A 24,005-nucleotide genomic window follows, 5' to 3' on the forward strand; every position below is an offset into this window, starting at 1 on the left:
CTGTGCTGTGTTTGGCATTGTCCCCGTTCATTCTCCAGCTAAAAAAGAGTGTTCCCTGTCCTTCCATGCAGATATGCACAATTATATCTTTGAAAACTAATTTTTCTCTGTGGCTGCCTGTCTACTCTGGAATTTAATGTTACATTTCACAATGTACAGAAAACCTCATTGCTCATTTTATTTCTGGAAACAGAGCAATAATGTAGAGGCATACATGTGTTCAATGATGCATATTTATTATACAAATAAATGAACCACTAGACAAGTAAGGAATTCAAGCATTCATTTGGTAAACTGTCTTTATCCATCAGAAATATGCAATGACTGGAATTGCTATAATGACATTGTAGGCCAAAGGCTTTGTTTTTCATTGCATGACAGTTCAATTCAAACTGATGCAATGCAAATGCCAATACTACATCAGTTCCTTATCAGAGCATATGTCAATCTGAATGTCCATCAAACTGGTGATATAGGGTCGTAATTACATTATAATAGACTTCAAAGATACTGTGATAGAGGACGAAACAAACGTGCTCAAGTTAAACCCGCACTGGCCTCTGCGCGTTCCCGTGCGAAGTATGTCTGTGTGATGTCACCGTGTCGGGGATATAGTTCCTCTCACTAGAATAAAGAGAGTAGAGGAAATCACGATGAGGATGGACTGTGCGCAACGCGTCCTATCCATGGGTTGTCGATGGTGAAATATATATTTCGGGGGAGCGCATTTAAAGCACATTATTGTAACAACCATTTGTTCTACACATTGGGTAAGTAAGTGTCACAATATGTCGTGTTTTGGAAGGTTACTCGTCGTCAGGTTGTTGCCCAATGCCGACAAGTAACCTACAGGCTGCTGAAGCCTAATTTATGCGCAAGTTATACGGTTCTTAATTCAGCTGGTTATTGTTGTCATTACTTGCGGTAGAAATCTGCATCCAGAGGATTTCAGTCATGTAAATTCCACACATGACAATGCCGTATATGCAATGTCATACCCACTATAGACTACAATGTGCAGATGTTGGAGCAACCTTTTTGTCAATCGATCTATCCGTTGTAGGCTACATTCATTCCATTGTTATTGAACAATCATGTTGTTTGTCAAGCAGAATAATATCGACGAATATCATGCTACTTGGATTGATTGATAATCAGGGTTATTATTAATTGTTCATACGGTCGTTGTATTTTAAGGACAAATCCTCCTCTCATTCCAAATGACATTAGCCTTTGAAGGCTATTCAATACTTGAAACAAAGCTCACCTATCTCTAATTCAATTGTTTGTCCCTCTGTCTGAACACCTAGCTGATTTGATTTAATGCCATAAATGTTTCAATTAGCTTAGCAGTGCAATCACGAGGAACAATACTGATTCTATCAATCAGTGTTTCCTCATTTATTTTATATGATATATTATATTATATTATTCCCACTGATCAAATAAAGCATGGTCACATTTATATGGCTCTTATCTTTTGAATAAGCTGTTTGAGGAAGGTGACACTCAGCTAAAACCTTTCCGATGACAACTCAAACCTATGGTTTGAAACAGTGTTTGCTCTACGTGCATCATGCAGTAGGATGTTGTATTTATGGTGATCTCCAAGCACTGGGTTTATTCCTGATTACAGCATGCATTCCATTCCAGTGTTCGACTCCCTAGCTCCTGCTGAGTAGAGGGTAAGCACCATGCTATTCCTTTCACTCCCACCATCAACACATCCACCAGTCAACACCTGCCCTGAGAGACTACATGACTGGCAGAATAATGAGCCAGCCTGGGGAAATGTGTTGATTATGACGCGGGGAGGGAAGAGATTGCAGACACATTCCAGTCTTAAATCTGTTGACTGCCTGCTCTAGTCTTTAGAATCCTGTGTAACATGTCATTTCCAGACCCCATCGCACAATCTGTCTGACCTTCTCCACCATAATTATTGTATACGTTTAGAATGACTGTAGTGTAGGTGTCAGATTACCGCCCAAACAGTGCCACTCAGCTTGGACCAGGCTGTTGTTGTCAACGGACTGCTGTGTTTTCTAAAGAGGATACTAAAAGTAGAAGTGTTGTTTAACGTATATCCAGAGGGACAGCTGAAGTTGCATGGGGACGTGGCGTTTACACCCCCCCCTCTGCTTCCTCTGGTCAGCACTTTGTCAAATAGACTCAGCGCTCCTTCACCTCGCAATGCTATACCATTGTTATGACTCTCTGGAAAGGTAAAGAGAAATGGGAAGAACGCTGTTACCCTTTTCACCTTAGAGGTGGGGTTTGTATGTCCCGAGCTGGTAGCTGCCTATAGGCTTATATTCCTGCTATCTGGAGGTTGTCCGGTGTTAGATATGCAAATATAACTATTCATCATTCTTGTGGACCAGTGACCATCATCTGCCTGTCACTAAGGATCTTATGTCACAGTAGATCATTCCAAATTGGTCAGTATTGACTGTACTTTAAAAACATGTATTCAGGTAATGAGTTTAGGTGCCTCCCATTTGTATAATCCTGTTCATTGGCTGAGTTGATGACAGAGAATTAGTACTGTCGTCTGCCTACTAGTGTGTGTAATTGCACACATGATGGGAATGAAAAGGGCAGTTTGGTACCACTTATTTCCCTGTTATCACGTTGTGTCGTATCTACACATCAAACGTTTTTCTCAGGAATGTCTGATAAAACAAATGCAGAGAGAAACTGTGCTTTTTATTGTATCAAACAAGGAGGGTAAGCTGTAACCTGATTAGAGACTCATCAGGAGTTTGATCGAAGACACCTCTACCTTAAATCCCCAGAGACCAACTGTCTTTTAAAGATGGCGTCTGAAAGGATTAAGGCTTAGTCAGGTAAACGCTGACAATAGGTGGCATTTCAATTTGGCCATCTTTAACTACAGTCTGCCTGCTACAGGAAAGCGGTTTTGTTGTGGCTCATGCTGTTTGAAGTTTTTTTTTCTGCTTCAGTGAGTGTCATCAAGGCATCTGTTTCTGCCTTTGACAGTTTCTGTGCTGGTATTTCACTAGCAATGCCCCAGGAGGGCTCCTCTTTCCCATCATTCCTCTCTTCTGCCTCGCTCCCTCTCAGCTCAGTCTGCCCTACGGTAATTAATAGACCTCGTCAACTTGTAGTCCTAAAAAACGGAACGGAGTTACCTCTGGTTTGTTCAGCCATTCCTATGGAGAAAATGAATGAGGAAAGAATATGGTTGTGGGATAAAGGTGGAAAATAAGGTCAACACAGGTTTAGGAGATTTTATACATTTTTGTTCTATGATTGTAATACCAGTCAGTTAACATGATCTTTATGAATTAGGAAGCATTTATGTGTTTTTTAAATTGCACAGAACGTGACTTTAGCTGATGAAGATTATCTCATAGAACAAAACGTATCAAATCTCCTAAACCTTTGTTTACCACATTCTCTGTTTTCTGTGTTTATCAAAAAAAAAAAAAAAAAACTAAATTAACTTTCCCATAGGCTTTGTCCAACGAACCATGGCAGAGTTAGTGCCTACAAAAAGACGCCGTTAATATTTCTCTCTATTGGCTCTTGTGAAACCGCATCAGTTTTAGCACTTAGCCAAGCATGCTCTCGCTCCTCTCACTATTGAGTCAATAAAATGATCACAAATCTGGCCCATTGTGGGAGTCTAACATTGTCATTCTGGACTGCTCTGCCAGTGTCAGAACAGCCTCCAGAGGCTGCTGCACACACACACGTCCTTTTTCTGAAATATTGAATACGAGGAAACTAGTTTTGGATGTACTGCTAATGCTTTATCCATACTACATTATTCTTATGTTGTGTACTGTAGTGGAGTGTTAAGTGGATCATGTTTTTGGAGTAAAAAAATAAATATATATATTTATTTGAATTTTACCCCCTTTTTCTCCCAAATGTCATGGTATCCAATTGTTAGTAGTTACTATCTTGTCTCATCGCTACAACTCCCGTACGGGCTCGGGAGAGACGATGGTTGAAAGCCATGTGTCCTCCGAAACACAACCCTACCAAGCCACACTGCTTCTTAACACAGCGCACATCCAACCCGGAAGCCAGCCACACCAATGTGTCAGAGGAAACACCATGCACCTGGTGACGTGGTTAGCGTGCACTGCGCCCAGCCTGCCACAGGAGTCGCTAGTGTGCAATGAGACAAGGACATCCCTACCGGCCAAACCCTCCCTAACCTGGACGACGCTAGACCAATTGTGCGTCTCCCCATGGACCTCCCGGTCGTGGCCGGCTGCGACAGAGCCTGGGCTCGAACCCAGATTCTCTGGTGGCACAGCTAGCCTTAGACCAATGCGCCACCTGGGAGGCTGTAAGTCGCTCTGGATAAGAGCGTCTGCTAAATGACTTAAATGTAAATGTAAATAAACATTTTGGGGATGAAATCTCCACTTCCCTGTTGTTGCCACACTGGATTTCAATCCAAATGTGCTTATTGGCCCATTGACCCAGAGTGAACAGTGGTATTCCTCCGAGGTTCCTACCGTCTTGGTTTGTCTTTGTCCATCCTTCTCTGTCTTGGTCCCTTTGGGTCACCAGCTGCCAGTCACTGAAAAGTGGACAGTGGAGCTTACTATATGTTGCAGTGCCAGTCTTACATGACACACATGCAGCAACCCCATGAGAGTACTTAGCTTTCACTGGGAGCATGTGCAATTATGTTATTCTAGTCTACACAGTGCACCGGTGCGTACCAGCAGAAGTCATTTTAAGACCACAACACAGGTTGGGTTCCTTGTTCCCAGGGCCACAGATGGTAATTCATACCACAGACATAGATTCACTTTAAAACACAAATAAACCACATTGTACACTACCGGTCAAAAGTTTTTAGAACACCTACTCATTCAAGGGGTTTTCTTTATTTGTACTATTTTATTTTTACATTGTAGAATAAGAGCGAAGATATCAAAACTATGAAATAACATATGGAATCATGTAGTAGCCAAAAACGTGTTAAACAAGTCAAAATATATTTTATATTTGAGATTCTTCAAATAGCCACCCTTTGCCTTGATAGCTTTGCACACGCTTGGCATTCTCTCAACCAGCATCACCTGAAATGCTTTTTCAACAGTCTTGAAGGAGTTCCCACATATGCTGAGCACTTGTTGGCTACTTTCCCTTCACTCTGCGGTCCGACTCATCCCAAACCATCTCAATTTGGTTGTTGAAAAACAAATGATAGTCCCACTAAGCCCAAACCAGATTGGATGGCGCATCGCTGCAGAATGCTGTGGTAGCCATTCTGGTTAAGTGTGTCTTGAATTCTAAATAAATCATGGACTGTGTCACCAGCAAAGCACCCCCACACAATAACAGCTCCTCCTCCATGCTGAGAACCACACATGCGGAGATAATCCGTTCACCAATAATCTCAAATTTGGACTCATCAGACCAAGAACAGATGTCCACCGGTCTAATGTCCATTGATCGTGTTTCTAGATACTTCATTGAAGTATCTTCTTATTATTGGTGTCCTTTACTAGTTGTTTCTTTGCAGCACTTCTACCATGAAGGCCTGATTCACACAGTCTCCTCTGAAGAGTTGATGTTGAGATGTGTCTGTTACTTGAATCTAATAAACTTATCCTCTGCTGCAGAGGTAACTCTGGGTCTTCCATTCCTGTTGCGGTCCTCATGAGAGACAGTTTCATCATAGCACTTGATGGTTTTTGCAACTGCACTTGAAGAAACTTTCAAAGTTCTTGACATTTTCCGTATTGACTGACCTTCATGTCTTAAAGTAATGATGGACTGTTGTTTCTCTTTGCTTATTTGAGCTGTTCTTGCCATAATATGGGCAGTATTTTACCAAATAGGGCTATCTACCTTGTCACAACACAACTGATTGGCTCAAACACATTAAGAAGGACAGAAATTCCACAAATGACCTTTTAAGATGGCACACCTGTTAATTGAAATGCTGGTTGAGAGACTGCCAAGAGTGTGCAAAGCTGTCATCAAGGAAAATTGTGGCTATTTGAAGAATCTCAAATATAAAATATATTTAGATTTTTTTAACACTGTTTTGGTTACTACATGATTCCATATGTGTTATTTCATAGTTTTGATGTATTCACTATTATTCTACAATGTAGAAAATAGTACAAATAAATAAAAACCCATGAATGAATAAGTGTTCTAAAACTTTTCACCGGTAGTGTCCATCTGCATAAATTATAACCATACACGTTATATTTCACAGAGTGCACACAGTAGTTGAAGAGCCCCACAGTCACACAGCTCTGAAGCCTAATCCTTGTCTTTATCCAGCCTTGTGTAAAGTCTAGAGACTTGGGGCAATAAAACAACCAGGATTGTGTAATCTTAAATCACTGGATTTGAGCCGAGTCATCACAGAGGCTAAAGATAAACCACAAGCAATCTAGGCTGTACTCGTCACCCTGCTTTATATCCTGCGTTGCACTCTGTTGATGAAGCTGTGGTCGAACGAGATACTGTACGAGGAATAACAAATCTGAAATAGACCACCTAGCTGTGATTGTTTGGCCCCAGCAGACCGCACAACTGCCTGGTAAGGTCTTCAGCAAGCCGGTTGTTTATTGTAGACTGCCCTATGTGATTTGATGAAATGGTACTCTCATTTACTGCTAGACAAACCACCTGTCTGCTCATGAAGTCACGCATGATATATGGGCCGATATAAAGACAAGGGTTTCATTCACAAAGTGTTTTATTAACCTCTGGCAGGAATTATCTCGAATGTGAGGAAATTCATTATTTATTAAAGCCATTGATGATTAAAGTTTTTATTTTTTATTTACAAGCAATAGTTTGCAAATAAATTACAAAATTACATATTAGTTTCCTTAACCTGTAAGCAGTCTATGGACAAGTTATGACAGCAATCCATGCTTTGGTTTAGTTTCCCTGGAACTTTTTCCACATGCTAACATTTTAGCATTTGTAGCACAAATCCCATTCAAGTCATGGGACTGATATTAGCATTTGTCGCGCATCATGTTCAATGCAGCTAGGTGACTTTGTTGAGCTTCACAATCCATTTGAGATACTTTTGAATTATTTGGACATGATGTGTGAAAAATTCTAATATCAGTCCCATGACTTGAATGGAATTTGTGCCAAAAATGCTAAAACGTTAGCATGTGGAAACCGTGCCAGGGAATCTAAACCAAAGAATGGATTGCTTTCATACCTTGTCCATAGACTGCTTACAGCACATATGTCAGAGTCAAGGCCCGCGGGCCACATCCGGCCCGCAAGAAGGTTTTTTACGGCCCCTGGGATGATCTTGATTTATTATTAGAACCGGCCCGCAGCAAGCCGGCAGCCCGCAGATCTTTTACACGCACCAATACTACATTTCCCACAATGCAAAGGTGACGCACCGAGCAGTAGGCTGCTTCATTTCAATATTTATTGGCACAGCAGTCGTCAGCATCACAGTAAAATTAACTTTCAGATACCCATCAAAAATGGCAAAACGGAAGGTGGATACTGAGAACCGGGGGTTTCAAACAAGGTGGGAGTCGGAGTATATGTTCACGAAGGTAGCTGGAAAACCTGTGTGTCTTCTGTGTGGAGAAAGTGTGGCGGTACTGAAAGAGTATAATCTGAGACGACATTATGAAACGAAACACGCGGACAAAAACAAGAATATGGACATGGAACAAAGGCTACAAAAGGCAGAGGAATTAAAACGAGGCCTCAAATCTCGACAGGCTCTGTTCAAAAAAGCCAAATCACAAGGCCAGGCTGCTGTCAAGGCCAGTTTTATTTTGGCAGAAGAGACTAAATCAGCCCGGCCATTTACGGAGGGGGATTTCATCAAAAACTGCATGATTAAAGTTTGTGACGAAGTTTGCCATTCAGAAAAAGGCAACTCTTTTTAAATGAGTCTGAGCAGAAACACCATTGCCGAGAGTAGACCAGTTGTCCATCAATCTAAAAGAGCAGCTTGTGAAAAAGGGAAAAGATTTTATTGCATATTCCTTGGCTGTGGATGAGAGCACCGACATTTCTGACATTGCCCAGTTGTCAATTTTCATCCGCGGAGTGGACTCCAACCTAAGCGTGACAGAGGAGTTTTTGGCTTTACGTCCTATGCATGGCACAACTACGGGGCATGATTTGTATGAAGAGGTGTCAAGATGTGTAAATGAGATGGAGCTGCCTTGGGAAAAACTCGTGGGTTTGACAACCGACGGAGCACCTGCGATGTGTGGACACAGGAGCGGACTGGTGGCGAAGATACGGGAAAAGATGCAAGAGGAAAACGCGACAGGTGAGCTGACAGCTTATCATTGTATCATACACCAGGAATGCGGTAAAGCCTTGAAAATGGAGCATGTAATGAGCATCATCACGCGCACAGTTAACTTTATCAGAGCCAAAGGTTTGAATCACCGCCAGTTCAAGGCATGACGGAGTTAGAAACGGAGCATGGTGATTTGCCTTATCACACAGAGGTGCGAATAAGCCAGGGAAAGGTGCTTCAAGAGCTTTGAGGAGATTTGTCTGTTCTTGGACAGCAAAGGAAAGACACAACACAACTCCGAGACGAAATGTTTCTGTGTGAAATGGCTTTTCTGTGTGACATTACGAGTCATCTGAATGCAATAAACTTGCAGCTGCAGGGTCGGGATCGTGTCATCTCTGATATGTACAGTACAGTGAAGGCATTTAAAACCAAACTGACTCTGTGGGAGACGCAGATGCGGAAAGAAAATTTGAGCCACTTTCCCAGCTGCCAGACCATGAAAGAGAAGCTCTCTACCAGTGCGTTGAGCACACAGTTGGCTGATAAAATAGGTATGCTTGCCGCTGAAATCCCGATTTTGACTTTGAAGCACAAAAAGCAGTTAACCCATTTGCTGTTGACGTGGAAAGCTCACCACCAAACCTCCAAATGGAGTTGATTGACCTCCAATGCAATGATGCACTGAGGGCAAAATATGCGGCAGTGGGTGCTGCGGAGTTCGCCCGTTTCCTCCCCGGCACAATGCCCCAGCTGCGCATCCAGGCTGCTCAAACGTTGTCTATGTTTGGCAGCACATACCTGTGTGAACAACTGTTTTCTTTGATGAACCTGAACAAAACATCACACAGAAGTCGACTTACTGCTGAACACCTCCACTCAATTCTGAGGATTTCTTCAGCTCAGAGCCTTACCCCGAACATTGATGAACTTGTGGAAAAGATGGGACACCACCAAGTATCACCCTCAACCTCAAACAAGTGAACATTACTGTGCAATCACATATTTAGAGTTTTTACTCAGTTCAAGTTTAAAAGTTAATATTTAATATTTGTTTTCACTGCATGTTACTTCTCCTTAAACAAAGTGTTGTTTTTGATTAATAGATTTTTGCACTTTATTTTTTTGTATTTCAATCCAATTATATTTTAAAAATATTTCAGTTGAGTGGATGATAGAAAATTGCTATTATTGTTTTTTCTTTGAAGTAAATTTAGCCCACTTTTGCTAAAATAGAAAATATAGTCTACTGATGGTGCCTTGAATACCAATTTAATGTTCATGTTATGGGGATATTTATATAAAGGAAATTTGTCTTTTGTGTCTGTTGAAAATTAAAGATTACTGACAGAGCCATAAGAAAATATTGCTTTATTTATCTGATCATATTGTAATATATTTGTTAGGTTTTCAGTAGGTTCAATTAGGTTCACTAGACTATATGCGTCATTTAAAAATTTTTCAATGAACATTCGAACAGTCCGGCCCTCGTCTTGTAGCTGATTTTTTTATTTGGCCCTCCGTCCATTTGACTTTGACACCCCTGGCTTACAGGGTAAGGAAACCAATGTGTCATTTGGGTGAACTATCCGCAACCATTTTGACAGGGAGTTATGCTGAGACCAAGGTTTATTTGACTGATTAGCCCTGTATATACAGCAGTACATATCAATATTCATATCAATACTAGAAAAGCAAAACACAATCATAGAAAAACACATTATTCAGGTAAAAGGTCCTCAATCAGTCTTTTGAATTGCCCAAGAGGCACCATGTTATCCAAGAGTCTTGGATGATTGTTTTTCCTTTCATGTGTAATAAACCTTGTTAATCTGGATTGTTTTAAGATAAATTGCTGTGGAAATTGTACAGATACACTGCCTTCAGAAAGTAATCACACCCCTTGACACACCCCTTGACACCCACATTTAATCACACCCACATTTTGCTGTTACAAAGTGGTATTAAAATTGATTTAATTGTACTTTTTTTTGTCAACAATCTACACAAAATACTCAAATGTCAAAGTAGATGAAAAATGTATGAAAAATAAAACACTAACATATGTATTCAACCCCCTGAATCAATACATGTTAGAATCACCTCTGGCAGCGATTACAGTTGTGAGTCTTTCTGGGTAAGTCTCTAAGAGCTTTCCACACCTGGATTGTGTAACATTTTCTCAGTTTTCTTTTCAACATTCTTCAAGCTCTGTCAAATTGGTTGTTGGTCATTGCTAGACAACAATTTTCAGGTCTTGCCACAGGATTTCAAGCAGATTTAAGTCAAAACTGTAACTCTGCCATTAAGGAACATTCACTGTCTTTCTAAGCCACACCAGTATAGATATGGCCTTGTGTTTTAGGTTATTGTCCTGCTGAAAGGTGAATTCATCTCCCATGGTCTGGTGGAATGCAGATTGAACAAGGTTTTCCTCTAGGATTTTGCCTGTGCTTAACTCCATTACGTTTTATTTTTAATCCTGAAAAACTCTCCAGTCCTAAATGATTACAAGCATACCCATAACATGATGCAGCCACCGCTATGCTTGAAAATATGGAGAGTGATACTCAGTAATGTGTTGCATTAGATTTGCCACAAACCATAACACTTTGTATTCAGGACAAGAAGTTAATTATTTTGCCAAATGTATTTCACTATTACTTTAGTGCTTTGTTGCAAACAGGATGCATGTTTTGGAATATTTTTTATTCTGTTAGGGTTCCTTCTTTTCGCTTAGGTCAATTAGGTGAGTGTTGTGGAGTAAATACAATGTTGTTGATCCGTCCTCAGTTTTCTCCTATCACAGCTTTTAAACTCTGTAACTGTTTTAATGTCATCATGGTGAAATCCCTGAGCGGTCTCCTTCCTCTCCGGCAACTGAGTTAGGAAGGACGCCTGTATCTTTGTAGTGACTGGGTGTATTGATACACTATACAAAGTGTAATTAATAACTTCACGATGCTCAAAGAGATATTCAATGTCTGCTTTTTATTTCATTTTTACCCATCTACCAATTGGTTCTCTTCTTTGCGAGGCATTGGAAAACCTCCCTGGTCTTTGTGGTTGAATCTGTATCTGAAATTCACTGCTTGACTGAGGGACCTTGCTGATAATTGTATGTGTGGGGTACAGAGATGAAACAGTCATTAAAAAATTATGTTAAACACTATTATTGCACACAGGGTGAGTCCATGAAACGTATTATGTGATTATGTGACTTTACTCCTGAACTTATTTAGGTTTGCCCTAATAAAGGAGTTGAATACTTATTGACTCAAGACATTTCAGCTTTTCATTTTTAATACATTTGTAAAAATGTCTAAAAACATTATTCCACTTTGACATTATGTGGTATTATGTATAAGCCAGTGATAAAATAATTTTACGTTCAGGCTGTAACACAACAAATGTGGGAAAAGGTAAAGGGGTGTAAATACTTTCTGAATGAATCGATTGACTGATTATATAGGAGGGTCTTTGGGCCTATTGAAAATGTGTTATTTCACATGTAGCCAAATAGATGAGTCCCCATAAAGATCTATTTGTAGAGATTTCCAGTGCATGTGTGTGCATATACACAGTACAAAATATGAATATTTTATTCAAATCCGCTTATATCATCAATTATGCAATTGTATTCAATTGAGCAGAGAGAGCTGTTTTTATTTTATAGGGTCACTGTCACTCGGGCACATAATGGTGAGGCCATCAGACCTACCAGAGAGAGGAGTTACAGTGTTGGGGTGCCTGCCTCTTCTGGCAGGTGTGTGTAATGAATCGGCTTTCAGCATTTCCGCTCCCTGACTCTTGTTCTCCCCGACATTAAACTCCTCATAAATCTTCTCAAGGTGATTTTTCAACAAAGTGCAAAGGGAGGAAGCCTTTTCAAAGTCACAGGCTGCTTCCTGGGGGAGAGGGCCATGACTTGACAGTGAGTCTCGAAGATGCCCTTGGCAACACGACGGGTCACAGCATCAAGCTTTGAAACCAGCATCTAAGATATGCATGAATTGTGATGATAAACGGGGTCGTTTGATCTCTGAATGCTGATTGGCTGAAAGCCATGGTATACCACAGATATGACACAAAATGTATTGTTCACTGTTCTAATTACGTTTGTAACCAGTTTATAATAGCAATAAGGCACCTCGGGGGTTTGTGGTATATGGCCAATATACCACGGCGTTGCATTGTACCTATCCCACGGTGTTGCGTCGTGCTGTGGCACAGTATATTAGCCATATACCACACCCCCCCGGCCTTATTTCTTCAATATAGCCTTGATCAGTTTAACACACTGGTGTGATAGAAATGTTTGTTTCGGTATTGTATTTTTTGTGGGACTATTTTAGGCATCTGGGTGATTTTCTTATTATGACTTAGTTAGGACTTTCACAGAAATATTAAGTGAAAAATGCATTTTGTTCCTCAAATGCTCAACTTCAATAAGACCTCAATGTGTTGTGTTCTGTAAATTGCCAACTCAGCCACGGGCAGCTGTTTTCCAAAGCTCTGTTGTGGCTTATTTCAAGATCAGGTACTGGCTTTCTTCACTTCAAAGAATGTAAGATGTCCAATTGACTATCAAGTTCAAAGGATTTTAGTAAATCTTGGAGGGATTTGATCATATTTGTGTCCCAAATGCCAACCCAAAACCTATTACGCTGACCTATGCGCCCTGGTCAAACATAGTGCACGATACAGTGGATAGTGTGCCATTTGGGAAACAGCCCATATAAAGCCTATCGGGAGAATGTTTCATATTTGTTTGAGGAGGCAGGTGGCCAACAGGACAGGCATCCTCCAGGGACGGCCTCTCTCCCTCCGTCTGGAATGGGAGAACGACCATGGTCCCGCCTCTACAGTGGTCAGTAGAAGATGAATCACATTGCCTCTCTGCTCTGCCTCGTCTCCATCTCTCCTCGCTGCTGCTGCTCAGGCCAACTCACTTGGCTATAAATAGGGAAAGATTAAAAGCTCTCATCCGGCTTACCTGCGCAGCATCTTCAACTCGCCTGCTAAGTATGTTTCGGGTTTTTTCTCTCTCCATTGCTTGTAATATGTATTCTTTGAGCACTGGGGGTGTTTATAAAGACGTTTTATGAGCTCATCAGTGGCTTTAAGAATGACTCTGTCTGACCAGATGTGACACTAGCTACAATAATGTAGGATGTTTATGAGAAATGGCAACTAGAATTTGCAGATGGTATGAACTGAAGAGATGCTCAATCAGGCTTATGAATCTCTCGATTGGAAATACCATGGAGGAGCCCTACTCAGTGATTTGAAAAAGATAAGCTTTTCAGTGCATTAAAGTCACTTGTCAGTTTGGTGCTCTTACATATGAGTGACAGAGAATGTGCAGCCCTGGGAGCTGTGTCCTCTAAATCCCATCAGGAGATCGCCTGTCCAAATATAGCCCTATATGGAGGTGGAGGGCCCTCTTCTCTTCCCGGCTGCTATGGGAGACATTTACTTAATTACCCTCTCTATGCTGCAAAACATGGAGGCAACTTCTGTAGGCTTTGTTTCAAATTACATCTTTCCATAGCAAAATGACAAATATTAGTAGTTGAGAGGAGATATTGTGGGCTCCCCAACTAGGATTTATTTCTGGGTAGAAGAGGTCCAATGAGCAGTGTAACATGATCAAATGGGCATCTGCTGTCAAGGCTTTATAGTAATGCTGAAATAACATTGTGCAGAGACACACTGTACTGTAGCCGTGATGCCTGTGATTCATTTAATTGCATGTTTTCGCAATGTAATGTGGTTTCTTATCAGTTACATCAGCTCCTACAACATTCAAAGAGATGACTAATTTTCTTCCTTAGCCTAATGGCTGTTATGTGCGCGCTTGTTTTTTTTATTTCTGATCTGCTGTGCCTTGATCAAATGTTGTCACAGTATTTCTAGGTTATGTTTGGCAGTCATCCCCATTGCCTTGCTTGAGTCGCTCTGTGTTGGCCGTGTTATCTGACCGCTCGCTCGGTCACATGCTGCCCTTTTGGACAGAGGGTTGCTGGGAAAAGCCTGTGAGCCTGCTGAGAGGGACAGACCGAGGACGGGCCGGCCTTCCACGCTGTCATTCACAGCGGGATCAACACAGCTACCACTGGGTTGGGTAAAGAGCCCATAGGGGCAGGATACAACACTCTTGGATGGACATCTCTCAGATATAAATAGGACAATGTCACATTTCTCTTCCTTGTAGAGTATCTTCCATCTGTGGAAAATCTTTGTTTTCAATAATACCTCAGTGGACAATTAGACAATGGTGCCAGATCAATGATGTCATGTTATGCTTTGCGCTGCTATATGACCGGGTAACAGTGGGAGTAAACAGTGGGAGTGGAGAGGCAGGCTGTTCACTATTCTCTGTGAGCAGGACTCTTTTGTTTGTTTGGGGCTACAGTAATGAGAGTCCCTGACCCACCTGAATAATGAACAGCCAACTGTTTATTCACAGTGACTTCATTCCCTTAAGTTTCCCACTGAACACGGCTCATTATCAGACGTTGGGAGCTCTCTCTTCTCTCAGTGGAGTGGAAAGAAGAGGGGGAACCCAGGGACAAGGTCCTGCCATGGTGGAGTCTCAGGTGTTTTTCATTCTGCATGCAGTTCATCCACCTATTACTGTATATGCCATTTAGCAGATGCTTTTATTCAAAGATGCTTTGTCAGTCGTTTGCATACATTTTAAGTATGGGTGGTCCTGGGAATTGAACTGAATATCCTACTATTGCAAGCACCTTGCTCTACCAACTGAGCCACAGAGGATCACATATATCTGTCCATGTAAGCCTCCTGGCAATCGGACATACGGGTACTGTCGGCTAACCTTATCACAACAATGGCCTTTATGACAGCTGGTTGAATGTAGTTTATGGTGCATGATTTGGTTACAAATTGTATTTATCACCTAGAGATGAAATACTATAGAAGGCTCTGGAAACAGTTGGTTGAAATAGAAACGTGCACTGAAGTTCTTTTCGTTCCCTTATGAGCTAATTGGCATGTTGACTCTGCACCCTGTGTCACATCTCAGCTGTTGTAACTGCTCCACTTTCCCTCACCTATTAATCCTCTTACCTCAATCGAAAGCTTATTTCCATGTAGATTAAGAGGCGGTGGGGCTATTGAAAGTGTGCTATATTCTCCATTTAATATGAGGAGGATCAAGAAACCTTGTGGCTGGCAGGGTGTGCAGCGCTAGTGATGAGTGGTGGTGGTGTCTGAGCTTGAAGGTCAGCCTAGCCCAGAGTAATGGTTATCTTTCAAGCCATTGTCACTAAGTAAATGAAATGGGGCTCCACTTGTTGTTTCCTGTTCTGACACAGGAGTAGGAACTTCCAATGGCCGTTACCCTTACCACACTCAGCCAAGCTGCTCTAGGTCATCACTCCACATTGGTCCAACCAGCACTGGTGGACAGAGGGAGATGGTTTACAGTTCAGCCATTAGTTTGGTGAGACAATTCAAGCCACTAAAATAACGACACTTTGACAGGTTGGGAGGACAGGCCACATGACATAAGAAGTTTCCATTTACAACTAAGGACAGATATTTTCCACAAAGAGTTCTGCAGTGAAACATTCTCAGTAGTAGAGCAGCAGAGCCGAGTTAAGTGTGTTTACGACTTTGTGCCGAGTTAGTTTTAGTCTGTACAGTGTCTCCTGGGAAATGCCATGTGAATGGAATGGCATTGCGGCACAGTGGCTGTGCACATCTTATCCCCACTCCGTAGAGCAGCGATGATTCACTGAACTCAAACATGTTTTGCTTATCTTGTTTGTTGGAACGTAAATAGAACCCAAACGACCTGAGGGTTACATGTCCAATACGTTTTTGACCTGATCGTTATGTTCCCACAGTTTTTTTTACACGCTGTGTTTCTTTTCATGCTTCATAAAACGTAACGTGGAGTGGTCACACGTCATACATTGTTCATCGTATGCATGAGAGCTTGCTGCATATATAAGTATCTGTATAGTCCTGTTGTCCCTATAACCAATCCTACGTTTTAAAGGGATGGCTCATTAAAGTCAATAAAATGGGCTTGTTTTTCAAATGAGTGTCCATTTTCAAATATTAAGTCCATTACAACTGATTTGATATTTTGATGAGTTGGAACATAATCTGAGTTTTTAGCATGAATCACTCATCTCCCAGGGTCCACTCCTAGGTCAGCTGTTTAGACCTATTTTTGCATATTTATGGACATATGTGTGTACTTCACAAGTAGTGTTACCTTCTATATTTAGCTTTGACGTGCCTGAAATGAAAGACGGCTCTACCTCCTCTGTTGTTGACAATAATAATTGCAAATGTTTTGGAGATATTCCAGATTTATGTTTGCATTTTGGAACTGTTATCTGGGTTTCATGTTTTTGTCAAGATTGTCAATCTTCATCTGACGGAGAGATGTCAGTCATCTGTGCTGTGCTCGGTTAGCATATTTTTCCTATATTTGTCCCTTCAATCCAATCCCCAATTTAATTGCAGAACAGATAACCTATAATTTCCGTTCTCGGAACATAAATAAAACCTCCCAGGAATTTTTAGGGAACCATAGTAAAACATTCTCAGAACCTCCCTGCAACCTAAAAATGAACATTCCCAGAACAGACGAAATGTTCACTTCCGTTTTCAGAACGTTTAAAAAAACATTCCAGTCAAAAAACGTATGGCTTCGTTCCCAGAACCAATGGGAAACCAAAACCTACATTCCCACAACTTCCAAGGAACCAAATGTCCTAGCTGGGTAGTCATTGAGCATTATCATAAATAGACATGAAAGGAAACACATTCAGGAATGAGGAGATTTCTCTCCATTAACAAATTATTGTTGTCATACTGTACTGTAGCTGGAAAGTTGTAAAGAATTAGAAGGAGATAAGATGTTGTGCTGCTCCAATACTGTTAAGGATTAAGACTGGATTAGCAGTCTTTGTTTTGGAAGGGTTTGTTATTAGATAATGCATGTGTTGAAGTAGAACCAGTTGTGTTCATCATTCTATTACACTTGTGAATCAGAATGGTGAATGCAGCAATCAGGCTGGTTCTACCAGGCTAGTGTTGCTCAAGTGCTGACTTCAAGATATTTGACTTCCTTGCATACATTCAAGGGAAACATTTTTTTTTAACCCATTTTCTCCCCAATTGGTAGTTACAGTCTTGTCTCATCACTGCAACTCCCGTACAGACTCAGGAGAGGCGAAGGTCGAGAGCCGTGCATCCTCCGAAACACAACCCAACCAGCGTCATCCGGGTTAGGGGAGGGTTTGGCTGGCAGGGATGTCCTTGTCCCATCACGCACTAGCGACTCCTGAGGCGGCCGGGTGCCGTGCGCGCTGACACGATTGCCAGGTGCACAGTGTTTCCGCCGACACATTGGTGCGGCTGGCTTCCGGGTTAAGTGAGCCGCCCCATGGGTCCCGGTCACGGCCTTCTGCGACAGAGCCTGGACTCGAACCCAGAATCTCTAGTGGTACAGCTAGCACTGCGAAGCAGTGCCTTAGACCACTCCGCCACTCGGGAGACCTTTCAAGGGAAACATGTTTGCTGATTGGCAAGGCTCTTATAGTCAGTCTTTAGTGGTCTAGCCTGTAGTCAGATTCTATCCTTTCTGATTCTGACAACAATAGGCCTTTACACACCGACACCGTTCATCCCACATATGCATAGGATGCTTTACGACGCCCTCCTTGCTGCAGTGTGTGAGTGAGCTCAACCATACGGAGACAAGCTTGTGTTTCTAACAACAGTGGGCAGTGATGTTCTCAGTCAAACATACACAAGCTGCTGCCTCCCTCCTGTCTCCTGGCACTGGGCTCTCGTTGGCTGCTTGGCACAGGGGCCTGCTGGCAACGCAGCCAGCTCCTTTTATTCCAGTGGACGTGGATGATTGAATGGCTGCACTGAGGAGAATGCCAACACCAGTTCCTGCTGCTCCCACTCTGTGAGGGCACTGTTGGTTCCACTGCTTCCCAGAGCCCTCTATTGGATGGGACCCAAGTCCAAATACAGCAGTCTCTCTGTAGGCTCAAGACAGTTATGGATGCATGTGTTTAGCAGTGGGCCTTTAAACATGCAGGATCACTCCCTCCGAGGGTCTCACTCTCAGCGCACACAGGGCCTTTATATGGGCCATGCTGCTTAACCAGCATTCTGTCTTCTAAAGCTGGCCACAGATGAAGCTGGCCACAGATGAAGCTGGCCACAGATGAAGCTGGCCATACATAACACCGGTGGTGAAAAAAAGTACCCAATTGTCATACTTAAGTCAAAGTAAAAACACTTTAATAGAAAAGTCACCCAGTAAAATACTACTTGAGTAAAAGTATTTGGTTTTAAATAGACTTTGGTATCAAAAGTAAAAGTATAAATCATTTCAAAATCCTTATATATTTTAAGCAAATCAGAGGGCACAATTTTCTTGTTTTTCTATTTATTTACGAATAGCCAGGGTCACATCCTAACATTCAGACATAATTTATAAACAAAGCATTTGTGTTTAGTGAGTCTACCAGATCAAAGGCATTAGGGATGACCAGGGATGTTCTCTTGATAAGTGTGTGAATTGGATCATTTTCCTGTCCTGCTAAGCATCCAACATGTAACAATATTTTCTTTAGGAATGTAGTGAAGTAAAAGTTGTCAAAAATATAAATAGTAAAGTACAGTACCCCAAAAATTACTTAAGTAGTATGTTAAAGTGATTGTACTTAAGTACTTTACACCACTGCAAAACACCGTTAGTCACTCACCGCCCTAAGTCAAAACAATTACATTTCTAGTCCAAATGGCCCTGCGTGGCCCTGACTCTGATTAACATCTCTCTGCTTGGACCAGACTCTGATTAACGTCTCCCTGCTTGGCCCTGATTCTGACTAATGTCTCCCTGCTTGGCCCTGATTCTGACTAATGTCTCCCTGCTTGGCCTTGATTCTGATTAACATCTCTCTGCTTGGACCAGACTCTGATTAACATCTCCCTGCTTGGCCCTGATTCTGACTAATGTCTCCCTGCTTGGCCCTGATTCTGACTAACTTCTCCCTGCTTGGCCCTGATTCTGACTAACGTCTCCCTGCTGGGCCCTGATTCTGGCTAACGTCTCCCTGCTGGGCCCTGATTCTGACTAACGTCTCCCTGCTGGGCCCTGACTCTGACTAACGTCTCCCTGCTAGGCCCTGATTCTGGCTAACGTCTCCCTGCTGGGCCCTGATTCTGACTAACGTCTCCCTGCTGGGCCCTGATTCTGGCTAACGTCTCCCTGCTTCCGTCTGACCTGCCTCACCGGTGCCCCAGGTGTTAAGCTGGAGCCCTATTTAAAATAGCGACAAAGCTAATCCAAGAATAGCCTGTGTTGATTTAGGGGGTTTTGATTAAATTCTAAATCTTGTGACATCCAGTGGGTGCTTATCACCTACGGCCTTCATCTACACCCACTGGAGGCGATGCACCATCTGTTGAAGGATGGCTAGATGGGTTTTTTAGGCACTATCTGTGTGTGTGCTGTGTTCTTGGAGGTAGGACATATTGCCTTTGGAAATGTATAGACTGTCTAAATGTTATCGCTGGTGTTAAAAATATAAAATAGTGAATAGTCCAGGAGAGACTGTAATCCAATGTCTGAGTATCTTTACTTAGCGTTAACAAAACAAAACAAGAGGGAATGGTTTACTCCCTGTTTAACATGCACAGCAGATTATTATTAGACCTACAATACTGTATTGATGTGAAATGCGCCCCCTGCTGGTCAAGTTGTACACTGCATTGCATGGTATTTCGCCTTACTACATTTGGTCTCATAATGTAAAACGCAGGGTTGTTTATTCAAAGGGGAAATGGAGCTGCAGGAAAGGTTGTGTAACACATAGTTGAGTATTGATCACAATATTGATCAGATGTATATGTCCCTGTAGTAATACCAATCAATGGCCTTTAGGTCAAGTTAACAAAGGTCCTGGATATTTAGACTAGAGCTAAAGGACCAACTGGCATTAGAGCAGGGTATTGAAGCAGTGCTCTTAGTGAAAGCACTATGATCTGTAATATTGCTCATATCAGGTTTCTGTCTGTAGAGCTTTACTACACTGTACAATACCTTACCAGATAGTTGGAGTTAAAAGCATGACACTTTACCAGACGAAGAAATATATAGAATATTTTTTCCAGACCTGTTACTGCTTATTGTTACAAGTGCAGCGTTCCCAATACATTAATTACAGTGGAAGCTGCTGAGGGGAGGACGACTCATAATAATGGCTGGAACCGAGTCAATGGAATGGCATCAAACACATGGAAACCATCCGTTTGATATATTTGATACCATTCCACCTATTCCGCTCCAGCCGTTACCACGAGTCCGCCCTCCCCAATGAAGGTGCCACCAGCCTCCTGTGAGTGATTACCTCTGTAATATGCACTGCAGATATTCTGTTGTACTGGGATGTGTGACTGAGAGCTTGTGCAATGATTTATAACGCAGTGTTTATCAACCAGTCACAATATGTTTAGACATAAAATACACTATGGTGTTGTGTTCCTTTCCCTCCAGACTATGCTATGAGGACAGGGCCCAGCGATGACTGATGTGGAGCCTGTTGTCACCGACTTTGCAGCCACGGGGAGGACAGGCCGGAGGAACGCTGTACCTGATATCGTTGAGGCGGGGCCTGCTGACCTGTCAGACAAACTAGCAGAGCTTTCAGTTGTAGGTGGGTAGTGAAATGTATTTTTTAAATTACATACAGTACTTGACTGCATACTTTCAGCAATATTTACAATAATATACATAGGCCTCCATGCTTTCACTCTGTTAATGGTTAGGCTGAATTGCACAATTGAAGGTATTTTCATCTCAACATTTAGATGAACAATTTTACCTGTTTACTTTAGATGTAGTATTGCACCTTTCCATAAATGATACAATCCAAACCTAAATATAAGGGAAAAGCATGGCAGAGCATCACTGAACAGAGAACAAAGCACTCTGTCATTAATAGATGGTTGAGTGCTTTTGTTAGGACCGGCCAGCCCAGTACCCATCACCATTAGCAAGTGTCTGTCTGGATAGCCAGCTTTCCATTAATCAAGCCGGGTTTAGTGGAAAGGGCATCTGGAAGTTAACAGTATGGAAAATGTACCACAGCTTTAACCGTTTAAATGGAAACTAAAGAAGGGAACAGCCATCTCTCTCTTTTTACTAATAGCTCAATGGCTGTGAGGGTAATTTGGAAAGGGCTATCTATCAGTGAGGGGAAGCCAATCAATGCATTGGTTCATAGGGGTGGGGAAGTAATTGTTAGTTGGAGGCCTGTAGATACAGTATATAACTGTATTACTCAGCGCTGCTTCTTTTCACTTAGTGGCTACAGTGCAATGTCGGGGTCCATAGGTCCTCATGTTATAGAGGGCATGAACCAGATATAACATAGTTGCCTGCAATTTGCAGTATAAATCCCCTAGGCCTTGCCCTATGAGGATCAAAGCAGAGTAGTGTTTGATCGGTAGAATAAAATACTGTAAGTGTCTGGCTGGAAGCAGTCGGTATTGGCCCATTTCCTCAGAAGATTCTCATCTCTATGTGGCGTATTGCACTTTGTCAGTGTTCGAAACAGTATTAAAATGCTGGATATGAACAAAGCGGTTGAGTTGAGGATCTATGCTATGATTAGTCTCTGTTGATATTCAAGGTGTCAGCTAGCGAGCTATACGTTATGTGCTGAGGTTGGTAATCTCATATTCCTTTTATCTTGCGAATGCAACATATCACCCATATCTTACAAAGCAACACAAAAGAGGGGAGAGTACACAGCTTGGATTATAATTGGAATGCAGCCATTTTCCACTACATGGGCCTTGAGGCATTTTCAATTATATGTTTCTGACAAAAATAATGAATGCTGTTCTGTGTGTTTCTCAGATGATGAAGGAGGAGAGGGCTCGTCCTCTGGAAGCCCACCGAAGAGTCCCACAGAGGGCGAGGAGAAGGCAGAGGGGACGTAATTGGGCCTTGGTCTCTGGCTAACTGACTACGAGAGAAGATGGAGAACAAGAGAGAGACTGTCTCTAACATGGACCACTTCTCCTCAAACAAACCCCATTGACCAGACAACTGTAATCGCCATGCACCGTGCTATGCAACATCAGGACACCTATGATGAAAACTTAAAGAGCTGTTGGATGATGAAGGGAAGGGAGAGCTCTGTCGCTAGGAATGAAGTGGTTGTTTCTTTGTAGCTTTAAGGGGGTATTCATTCAAGATTACCCATAATTCATTACATGCACGGTGAATGAGCCTGCATTTATGTCTTGTTCATCTTAGCATATGCAGTGAACTGGTGAAGTGGCTGACAGTTGGGCATGACTCTGAAAAATGTCATTTCATATTTGAGCGAGAGGGACTTGTACAGAGGTGTTCCAATGAAAGCATTTTCTCAGAATGTTAACATGTAGTTGCAGGAATGTCCCTTTGCACAACAAAAGTATAAACATTCCATTTGGTGATGTAAGTACAATTTTTATCTTAGAATTGTGATTTATTAGTGTGCTACAGTACAAACCTCTACTGTGTGTTTTTTACTGTTAAAATCAACATTATTATCAACTGAGTTATTAGAAGTAAAAAAAAGATATGTATTTTCGGTCTGTAAATATAGTTTTACATTATATTTGCTTCCTTGTAAAGATGCATTTCAATGTCCACTGCAGCTAATAAAGATTATCCTCTACGTACGGCAATGTTGTGAATATTTTTCAGATGCTATAATTAAAAAATATATGTTTGTTTGTTGTCTTTGTATAGGGGAGGCATTACACAGTGAAATTGAATCCAATGTTGCTGCCAATTACAATATTTGTAATTGGCAGTAAAATGGTGATTACATTGTCTATCCACCTTTTCCTTAGTCAGCTGCAATGATACAGTATGTCAGTAGAGCTTTTCTTAGCCATGAAACCAGAATATTGTTGTGTTTGTCACCATTGAAAAAATATGTATTTTTTAATTTTTTATGTCTTATACTGTATCTGGCCAGAGGAGGGCACCAAACATGTATTTCACTCCGACATTAATGGATCGTTCAGAATAAACTGGCAAATACACAGTACATTCTCTTTATTAGACCTTTATTGACATTAAATATACAGCAAATTGTTAACTGAATATAGATATCGAAACAATTAAATGAAGGATAAATATTTGTTCAAATATGGATTATGAATGTTACTGTAGCAACAAATCTCCATGCTATGAATTAGGCTACCCATGTTAACTCACTCTGTATCAAATGTCAAAGCGCTTGGAAACAAAGCACTGAACATCTTTAAGAGGGCCAAGTAAAAAATACGATTGTCTCCTAATAGTATTCATACATGCACATGCATACACATTCATCACATATTTAATCAGTATAGTCAGAACCCGATGTCATGCTATGAAATAATTACTGTAACCATAGCCTACTCAATAATGAAATTACACGAATGTTCCATTTTTACTTTCCTTCAGATATATGATACTGAAAATGAATAGCTTTCTCTGCCTGAAACATATGACCTAGTCGAATGCACACAGAGTGCATAATGGCTGTCCTCAATGCAGAATGCCCATGCGACTGTTTGAGTGGATTAATCCACTAACGACAAATAATTATCAAACAAGCTCTGATTCCGGCTGAGTATTTTCACACACCTAGATATGACATTCATTTTACAGTCTGTCTTGCAGAGGGCAAGG

The 24,005-nt window shown here is 41.5% G+C and overlaps 1 protein-coding gene across 3 annotated transcripts; it reads left to right on the forward strand.

Moving 5' to 3' along the window:
- Nucleotides 1-615: 615 nt before the first annotated feature.
- Nucleotides 616-22,998, forward strand: pkib (protein kinase (cAMP-dependent, catalytic) inhibitor beta). 3 transcript variants are annotated; one of them, XM_029676828.2, is made up of 3 exons: nt 616-770; nt 20,823-20,982; nt 22,191-22,998. In XM_029676828.2, the coding sequence occupies exons 2-3, from the start codon at nt 20,850-20,852 to the stop codon at nt 22,271-22,273; spliced, it is 216 nt and encodes a 71-aa protein (XP_029532688.1). In that variant the 5' UTR covers nt 616-770; nt 20,823-20,849; the 3' UTR covers nt 22,274-22,998. The 3 variants fall into 3 exon arrangements, with proteins under 3 accessions (XP_029532688.1, XP_029532690.1, XP_029532689.1); XM_029676830.2 differs by lacking the exon at nt 616-770 and adding an exon at nt 6,440-6,553; XM_029676829.2 differs by lacking the exon at nt 616-770 and adding an exon at nt 13,142-13,282.
- Nucleotides 22,999-24,005: the final 1,007 nt, after the last annotated feature.

Source organism: Oncorhynchus nerka, linkage group LG13, assembly GCF_034236695.1.
Source record: "Oncorhynchus nerka isolate Pitt River linkage group LG13, Oner_Uvic_2.0, whole genome shotgun sequence".
In the NCBI taxonomy this organism is placed as follows: domain Eukaryota; kingdom Metazoa; phylum Chordata; class Actinopteri; order Salmoniformes; family Salmonidae; genus Oncorhynchus; species Oncorhynchus nerka.